The sequence below is a fragment of the Theropithecus gelada genome, chromosome 14 (genome assembly GCF_003255815.1).
Source record: "Theropithecus gelada isolate Dixy chromosome 14, Tgel_1.0, whole genome shotgun sequence".
NCBI lineage: Eukaryota > Metazoa > Chordata > Mammalia > Primates > Cercopithecidae > Theropithecus > Theropithecus gelada.
Window position 1 is genome coordinate 46,362,961 of NC_037682.1, and position 9,491 is coordinate 46,372,451.

A 9,491-nucleotide genomic window follows, 5' to 3' on the forward strand; every position below is an offset into this window, starting at 1 on the left:
GCAGACTATTCTTTAGCTATGAAAGCTCATGTTGCTTGATTGATCTGCTTCCTGCAGAGGCTCCTTGTGGGCAACAAAAGACTTCAGGATGGTGATTCCTTGCAGGGAGTGGGGCCAGAGAGGGTAGGGGAGAAACCAAGAGAAGTGATTGGAGTCAGGGCAAATGCTGAGAAACATCTCATGTGGTTTCATGTGTCATACTCTTATTTTCCAGCACCCTCTGCACAGGAAATCACAGGGTTGTTGAGCGTCTTGATAAGCTTTACTTAGTCATCAGTTTTCACTCCATCTCCTGCAGGCATCTCCCCATCCTCAGCTGTTTGCCAGTCCCAGGAAAGCACTTCTCAACTCACCAACTCCAGTAGAAAGAAGGGTGTTAAGGTAAGAGTTTGTTCAAGAACCATCTTCTTTCAAAGGCAGTTTTGGTTTTTACCTTGGTCCACATCCTGATGAATTCATCAGGAAAAGGAGACAGGAAGCGCCTTTGAGGGAGCTTTGGATGCTGGCAGCTTAGATGGTGGGAGATCCGAATGGGGTCAGGCAGAGATTCGTCCCACTTCTGTTCTATCTACCTATATTCTCCCCTTTTCTTCAACCATTCAAATCTGCAACTATGGAGAGAAAAATTTGCTAATTTTAATTTAGGGGCAGGGTAGGATGAAGGCATTTCTTCCCTAAGCTAAATTGTTATTAATAACCTCAGGTTGCACCGATTTTCTTGTTATTCAAAAGGTTTTTTCTTCATATCTGTCATTGTCTCAGCAGAAAACACACATCACACACTCTAAAGGGGTAGTTTAGAAGAGTTTAGTGAAGAGACTGTTTACAAAGGTGTGAACAGGGATTAAGGAAATATTTAAAGAATGTTGAAGCCCTCAAAGGCAAGCGATAGTGGAGGGCTGTTACCATTGCTAGGTCTGAAGTGATAAGGAGAAAGAGAGGTTCTGAGAACTCAGAATGTACTGTAGTGGTAGCTGTAGCTGTAACTGTAACTGTAGCTGCGGCTACAGGAAACGGCCACCAGACAGGGCTATGTCCTTAGGTAGAAGAACACCGCCACTGCCAACTCACAGCCCTTCATGGAGCAGGGAGAGAGCCAGGACATTTTTAAAAAATCACCCTTCAATCTCCTGTCAAGGTGTCCCTTTGGAGCCTGAGTGCCAGGTAGCCCATTGATGAGGCACAGACATGTCTCCTCCCAGGATGCAAAGGCAGGTAGAGAAGGGTGGACATGAGATCCTAACGGCAAATAGGAAAAATCCATTTCTTCCCATAGCCTCTTCTCAGTTTGTATTTCCTGAGACTTTCTCTATTAATGTGATTGAATCAATTTCTCATTCTATCACCCCCTTTTTTTTTTTTAATTGTTTGACCTTCCCATCTAGTGTCACTTCTTTGGACTAGTCTCTCACCATCATCATAAATGCCTTGAGAATGGAATGTGGTTGGAAAAAAAGGGATTGGGAATACATAGGTACTCCCAGGTATAAATACACAGGTATAAGTAATTTAAGTTTATGATTTTGGCTTATTTAAAAAGAAACCTATTATAGTGATAATCAAAAAGAATGTTTATTAGATTTGGGCTGATGACTCCAAGACATCAAACATCAAGGCTCCTTCCAATTTCTATTTCCCCATCCCTAAAGAGATACCCTTACCTTCGTGGTCCTACCTGGCTCCCAAACGCAGCAGCATTCCAGCCTGAGAGAAGAGAAAGAAAGAAAGAGTACAGGAGGAGCTGGTTATATCACTTTCTCTCACCTCCCCTTGACCATCACATATGGTTACGTGGTGCCATCAGCATAAAGGGAAGCTGAGAAATGGACTTTTTTCTGATTTAAGACTCAGAATTATTATGTGTGAGAAAAGGAGAATGGCTTTTGGGGCAACTAGCAGTCTCTATAGCCCCTGATTCTCTTTTAGCATCTGTGCTCAAATGGAGATTTTTCTCAAGACTGCCTCACAAATAGTGAATGATGTAGGCATGGAACAGAAATAAACCCAGGACAGGGCCCCAGGAGACTGGAGTTGGTATCGGACCTGCTTTTCACCATGGGATTCAGAAAACGGTTTTGTACACATTAAGCCTGTCTTTCTTTCTTTGTTACAAGAGCATATTACAATCGATGGCCTCCAAGGGACATGTGCTGGAGGCTGGGGATGCAATAGTGAACAACCACAACAAAAATGTTGAGTTTAATGAGGGAGATAAAAGAAAAAACAGACATACACTTAAAAATACAGGTGCAGACTGTGTTCAGTGCCACAGATAAAAGGGCCAACCTGCACTGAGGGACAACAACAGAAGTGGTTTTCCTCCACATCCTCATCAGGCCAACCAGGGCTACAGGAACTAAGACAGCATGTGATGGATGCATTCAGTCCTTGATGCCAATTCTGTACCCCCATGGAGGACTCATTCACTTTCCCCTTTGAGGCCTCCAACCCATGAGAGTTTTCTGCAGTGTGGAGTGATTGACAGCTGTTTTTCTGAAGCAAGAAAGAGCTCTTGCATTCAGTTGCTTATTCTCAGTTGCTTATTCTCAGTTGGCTTCTATTCTCATCTCCTTATTTGATTAATTTCTCTTCCTGTTTCTTAAAGTTGCTTAATCTAGGCTTAAAAAAACTGCAATTTTGACATTCCATTTTGGATTTGATATGAGCATTATTTGTTGCTTTTCTCCTTTCTTAATGTGTAGTCGGCACTGAACCCTTGCAATGGGGCTGCAAGGCTGGTTAAGAACAAGCCCGCTGACACAGATCTGTGGGTTCAAATGCAGGCTCTACCACTTGTTTGTGACACCTGGAGCATAGTACTCAATATATTTGTGCTTTAATCTACTTATCTGTAAAATGGGACTAATAATAGTACTGACTTCTCCGGGCTCTGAAGAGGATTTAAAGAGGCTATACCTGAGGAGCGCTCAGCCAGCTGCTATTGTGCACCCCGCTGTGAGTAAGGGCTCCTTCCCAAGTGTAATTGACATAAGCACCTGCCTTTTCCCCCAAAGCCCTGCACAGTGTAGACGTGGTTCTTTTTTCCTAATTTCCCACTCCCTTCCCCAAATGATCCTTTTTCACAAATGCTTTAATTCGCAAAGAAAGCTCAGAATCATCTGGGGGAAATAATGGGTCCCCCCCTTAGATGTATTCATACCTCAATACCCTCTAGTCACCTCTAGACACTAGACACTCTGAATTGCCGCCTCTCTCTCCTTTTCCCAAATTGCCCCCTTTTCCTCCAAGATACAGAGAAATTCAGATAAATCCTGAATCCTTTCCATAAACTGGAAGTTAAAACTCTTTTGGGTGCTGAGCAAAAGCCATATACTAGCCCTTCCTGGATTGAAGATATGACAGTGGCCATTATTCACTGTCTGTGCAGGCAAAAGCAATGCCTTCAAATACACCAGAGCTTTCCCAGAAGGAAACATGAGGAGTGATGTTTTCTTCATTTCTTTACATGTGTGTTTTTCAGTGACTAATTTCATTTTAAAATGTTGGTGTTCCATTTAGCCCAAATTTTCAACTACTCTTGGCTCCCTATGCATTCATTCATTCATTCATTCATTCATATGTGGTAAAAACTTCTTGACTGTCCACTATGCCCTCACATTGAACTAGGCACTGAGGACACAGAAATGGATAAGAGAAAAATTCTTCCTGTTTTCATAAAGCTGACCCACTGAGCCTTTTCTAGCTTGACAGGCCTGGCCATCCTCAGACCTGACCTAGCAAGAAGTCACATCTCCTTTATGACCCTAAATCATGATCTCCATTCTAACTGTTGATGAACCCCTCTCAGTCATTAAGGGTGGCCATGGGTCATGGCCTGGGTCATTTCTTCTGGCCCCTGAGAGGAAATCTGTATGCCAGGATAAAAAGGATGCTGAACTCAGAGTCCTGTCTCTTGCTGTCCCACATATTCTGCCTAGACTTTTCTCCTCCTGCCTCTAGGAGACATGACATGGTGACAGTGAGTGCGGGTGTTTGGGCCTTAGAATATTCCCATATCAGTAGAGGATCTATCTTGTAATAGAAAGAGCCCAGGATTTAGAGTCAGCAAGAAATGAGTTTGAATCCAGGTGCTAGGACTCCCTGGCCTTTAATAAATGACTTAATCTCTTCAAGCCTCTGATTTCCTCTCCTGTAAAACAGGGGAGGTAATTACTACATAACAGGCTGATTATGACAATCAGTGAACATGCAGCAGGTGTTCAAGTCTTGTTTTTGTTTCCAGGGGTGCCAGTGGAGGTTTTCTGAGCATGGATCCAACCACCCCGGCCTGGGGAACCGAAAGTACAACAGTGAATGGAAATGATCAAGCCCTTCTTCTGTTTTGTGGCAAGGAGACCATGATCTCGGTCTTCCTGAGCCTCTTCATTGCCCTGGTAGGGCTGGTAGGAAACGCGTTTGTGCTCTGGCTCCTGGGCTTCCGCATGCGCAGGAACGCCTTCTCTGTCTACGTCCTCAGCCTGGCCGGGGCTGACTTCCTCTTCCTCTGCTTCCAGATGATAAATTGCCTGGAGTACTTCATTAACTTCTTCCGTTTCATCTCCATCAATTTCCCTAGCTTCTTCACCACTGTGATGACCTGTGCCTACCTTGCAGGCCTGAGCATGCTGAGCGCCATCAGCACCGAGCGCTGCCTGTCCGTCCTGTGGCCCATCTGGTACCGCTGCCGCCGCCCCAGACACCTGTCAGCGGTCATGTGTGTCCTGCTCTGGGCCCTGTCCCTGCTGCTGAGCATCTTGGAAGGGAAGTTCTGTGGCTTCTTATTTAGTGATGGTGACTCTGGTTGGTGTCAGACATTTGATTTCATCACAGCAGCGTGGCTGATGTTTTTATTTGTGGTTCTCTGTGGGTCCAGCCTGGCCCTGCTGGTCAGGATCCTCTGTGGCTCCCGGGGTCTGCCACTGACCAGACTGTACCTGACCATCCTGCTCACCGTGCTGATCTTCCTCCGCTGCGGCCTGCCCTTGGGCATTCAGTGGTTCCTAATATTATGGATCTGGAAGAATTCTGATGTGTTATTTTGTCATATTCATCCAGTTTCAGTTGTCCTGTCATCTTTTAACAGCAGTGCCAACCCCATCATTTACTTCTTCGTGGGCTCCTTTAGGAAGCAGTGGCGGCTGCGGCAGCCGATCCTCAAGCTGGCTCTCCAGAGGGCTCTGCAGAACACTGCTGAGGTGGATCACAGTGAAGGATGCTTCAGTCAGGGCACCCTGGAGATGTCCAGAAGCAGTCTGGTTTAGAGATGGACAGCCTCTACTTCCATCAGATATATGTGGCTTTGAGAGGCAACTTTGCCCCTGTCTGTCTGATTTGCTAAACTTTCTCAGCTCTGATCTTAAAACAGTTAAGATAGTCCTTGTGAGGATTAAGTGAGACTGTGCCTACGAAACAAACACTAAGTGCAGTGTCTCTGGAACTGCCTTACTCACCGGCCTCCACCACATCCCCATGAGAGCCTTGCCAACTCTGGGGTCCAGAACTGTTCCCACTTTTAATGAATCCTACCTTTGACAGAAGGCTGAAAGCAATGCAGAAAAGGTCTACATTTCTTTGGTCACTGCACTTGATAGGGACTCAAAGAATGTTATATTTTTAATAAGTTTCTATTTCTCTTCCATACAATTCCTGTCTCAACAAAATTAGAATTAAATTTAAATCTAGCTCCAAAAGAGCAGCCGTCTTTCATTTTGGTAGACCTTAGAATATCCCCCTAGCTTAATAAATCTTTGTTGAGTAAATGGCTTAATAAATGAACAAACTGGTTAATTTTTATGTTAAACCTCTGAAAAGTTTTTTTTACCAGATCTGAGTAACTGTCTAAATTTATTGCTTTCACTACTTTTGAATTTTGCAAACATGAAATTAAGTTTTATAATTAGATAAATCAATGTCAACACATATTTAAAGTTTGAGGTAGACTGTCTTCCTGTGGTTTCCTTTCACATGCCATCCCTTAAAATCCCAGCTATACGCCTTCCCATCCCTTCCCCTTTGCCTTCGCCCTAATCCTCCCTCTCTGGGGGCTCTCTAATTCGTCCTAGAAGTTTCCAATGGTCTTATAGACTCTATGTTCTTGGAGGACAGGCTCTATGTCAGATTTACCTTTTATTCCAAAGAGCTCGGAGCATATATTTTATTAATTAAATTGCACATATTTTTAAAAGTTATGTGTTCCACAAAATCAAATACTAATTATAAATGCTGCATCTTTTAATAAGTTTTTATTATTTTTAATTGAGGTATAATTAAGAGAATGATATGCACAGATCATAAATGTACAGCTTAATGAGTTTTGTTAAATGAATACACCTATGTGACTCAAACTTTATTCAAGACAAAATATTTTCATTATCTCTGAAAGTTCCCCTGTGCTCCTCCCAGTCATTCCTCCTGCCCCTAGAGGCAACCATTGTTTCTATTTCCATCAACAAGTATTAGTTTTGCCTGACCTTTAACTGTATCTTTTTAGAATCATAATATGTGTATTTTTTGTTTCTGGCTCTTGCACTCAACATAATATTTTCAAGATTTACCTATGTTATTGCATCTCATATATCAGTAGTTTGTTCCTTTCATAAAGCTGAGCACTATTTAATTGTGTGAGTGTACTATGGTGTAGCTATTTTCATATGGACAGACATGTGTGATGTTTTATGAATTTTTTGGCTATTTTAAATAAAGCTGCTGTAAGCATTCTTATTCAAGTCTTTTTGTAGATATATGTTTTCGTTTCTCTTGTATAGACAACCTGGGAAGAAATTGTAGAATGATGGAAAGATGTATGTTTAACTCTATAAGAAATTATCAAGCTATTTTCTAAAATGGTTGTACCATTTCACATACTCACCAGCAATGTATGAGAGCTCCAGTTGCTCCACATGCTCCCAACAAACATAGTTTTGCCAGTGTTTGAATTTTAGTTATTGTAATGAGTGTTAAGTAGTATCTAATTGTGTTTTAATTTCCATAATGACTTATTAAATTGAGCATCTTTTATGTGTTTTTAGCTACTCTTTTTTTTTTGGCAGTGTCTGCTTAAGTTTTGCCTATTTTTATTAAGTATTTGGTTTTCATTATTAATTTGTATACATTTTTTCATATGCTGAATGATTTATTTGGTGGTTATGTGTATTATACTTATCCAGTTGGTGGTTTGCCTATTCATTTTTACATATCTATTTATTTTTAATTAACAATTACATATATTTATGGGGCACCATGTGATGTTGTGATCAATGTATACCTTGTAGAAAGACTAAATCAAACTAATTAACATATCCATCACCTTACCAACTTATTTGTGTGTGTGTAATGTGAAGGTTAAAAATTTATTCTTTAAACCAAACACTGCATGTTCTCACTTATAAGTGGGAACTGAACAATGAGAACACGTGAATACAGGGAGGTGAAGAACACACACTGGGGTCTGTCGGGGGTTGGGGTGGGGTGGGGTGGGGGGAGGGAGAGTATTAGGAAAACTAAGTAATGCATGCTGGGCTTAATACCTAGGTGATGGGTTGATAGGTACACAAACCACCATGGCACACGTTTACCTATATAACAAACCTTCATATCCTGCACATGTACCCCATAACTTAAAATAAAAATAAAAATAAATTTTAACATCTATTTTTTTTTTTTTTGAGACATAGTCTCACTCTGTCTCCCAGGCTGGAATGCGGTGGCACAATCTTGGCTCACTGCAACTTCTGCCTCCTGAGTTCAAGTGATTCTCATGCCTCAGTCTCTCAAGTAGCTGGGATTACAGGTATGCACTACCACGCCTGGCTAATTTTTAAAAATTTTCACCTTGTTGACCTGGCTGGTCTTGGACTCCTGGCCTCAAGTGCTCCACCTGCCTCAGCCTCTCAAAGTGCTGGGATTACAGGCATAAGCCACTGAACATGGACGAATCTCTTCTTCTTCTTCTTAAAAAAACAAAAAAAAAAAACAAAAAACTTTTATTTTAGGTTCAGGGGGTACATGTGAAGGTTTGTTACATAGATAAACTCATGTTGTGGGGGTTTATTGTATAGATTATTTCAACACCAAGGTATTAAGCTCAGTATCCAATAGCTATCTTTTCTGATCCTCTCCCTCCTTCCACCCAGTGCCCTCGAGTAGACCCCAGTGTTGTTGTTCCTTTCTTTGTGTTGTGAGTTCTCATCATTTAGCTCCCATTTATAAGTGAGAACATGTGGCATTTGGTTTTCTGTTCCTGAATTAGTTTGCTGAGGATAATAGTCTCCAGCTCCATCCATGTTCCCACAAAAGACATGATCTCATTCTTTTTTATGGTTGAATAGTATTCCATGGTGCATATGTTCCTCATTTTTTAAAACTTTTATTTTAGGTTTGGGGGTACATGTGAACATTTGGTACATCGGTAAACATGTGTTATGGGGATTTGCTGTATAAATTATTTCATCACCCAGGTATTAAGCCGGGTACCCAATAGTTATCTTTTCTGCTCCTCTCCCACCTCCCACTCCCCATTAAGTAGACCCTGATATCTCTTGTTTCCTTCTTTATGTTCATAAGTTATCATCATTTAGCTTTCACTTGTAAGTGAAAACATGTGGTATTTGGTTATATGTTCCTGTGTTCATTTGCTAAGGATGATAGCCTCCAGCTTAATTCACGTTCCCACAAAAGATATGACCTCATTCTTTTTATGGCTGCATAGTATTCCATGGTGTATATGTACCACATTTTCTTTATTCAGTGTCATTGATGGGCACTTAGGTTGATTCTATGCCTTTGCTGTTGTGAATAGTGCTGCAGTGAACATTTACATGCATGTGTCTTTATGATACAATGCTTTATATTCCCCTGGGTATATACCCAGTAATGGGACTGCTCAGGTGAATGGTAGTTCTGCTTTTAGCTCTTTGAGGAATCACCATACTACTTTCCACAATGATTGAACTAATTTACACTCCCACCAACAGTGTACAAGTATTTTCGTTTCTCTGCAACCTCGCTAGCATCTGTTCTTTTTTGATTTTTTAATAGTAGCCATTCTGACTGGTGTGAGATGATATCCCATTATGGTTTTGATTTGAATTTCCTTAATGATCAGTGATATTGAGCTTTTTTCATATGCTTGTTGGCAGCATGTATGTCTTCTTTTGAGAAGTATCTGTAAGTGTCCTTTGCCCACTTTTAATGAGGTTGTTTCTCTCTTGTAAACTTGTCTAAGTTTTTAACAGAAACTGGATATTAGACCTTTGTCAGATAATTTGCAAATATTGTCTCCCATTTTGTAGGTTGTCTGTTTACTCTGTTAATAGTTTCTTTTGCTGTGCAAAAGCTTAATTAGATTCCATTCGTAAATTGTTGCTTTTGTTGCAATTGATTTTGGTGTCTTTGTCATGAAATCTTTGCCCGTTCCTAGGTCCAGGATAGTATTGCCTAGGCTGTCTTCCAGCGTTTTTATAGTTTTGTGTTTTACACTTAAGTCTTTAATT

The 9,491-nt window shown here is 41.1% G+C and overlaps 1 protein-coding gene across 1 annotated transcript; it reads left to right on the forward strand.

The window, feature by feature from the left end:
- The first annotated feature begins 324 nt into the window (after positions 1 to 324).
- On the forward strand, positions 325 to 6,215 carry MRGPRX2 (MAS related GPR family member X2). The gene is made up of 2 exons (XM_025357818.1): positions 325 to 381; positions 4,244 to 6,215. The coding sequence occupies exon 2, from the start codon at positions 4,269 to 4,271 to the stop codon at positions 5,259 to 5,261; it is 993 nt and encodes a 330-aa protein (XP_025213603.1). The 5' UTR covers positions 325 to 381; positions 4,244 to 4,268; the 3' UTR covers positions 5,262 to 6,215.
- Positions 6,216 to 9,491: the final 3,276 nt, after the last annotated feature.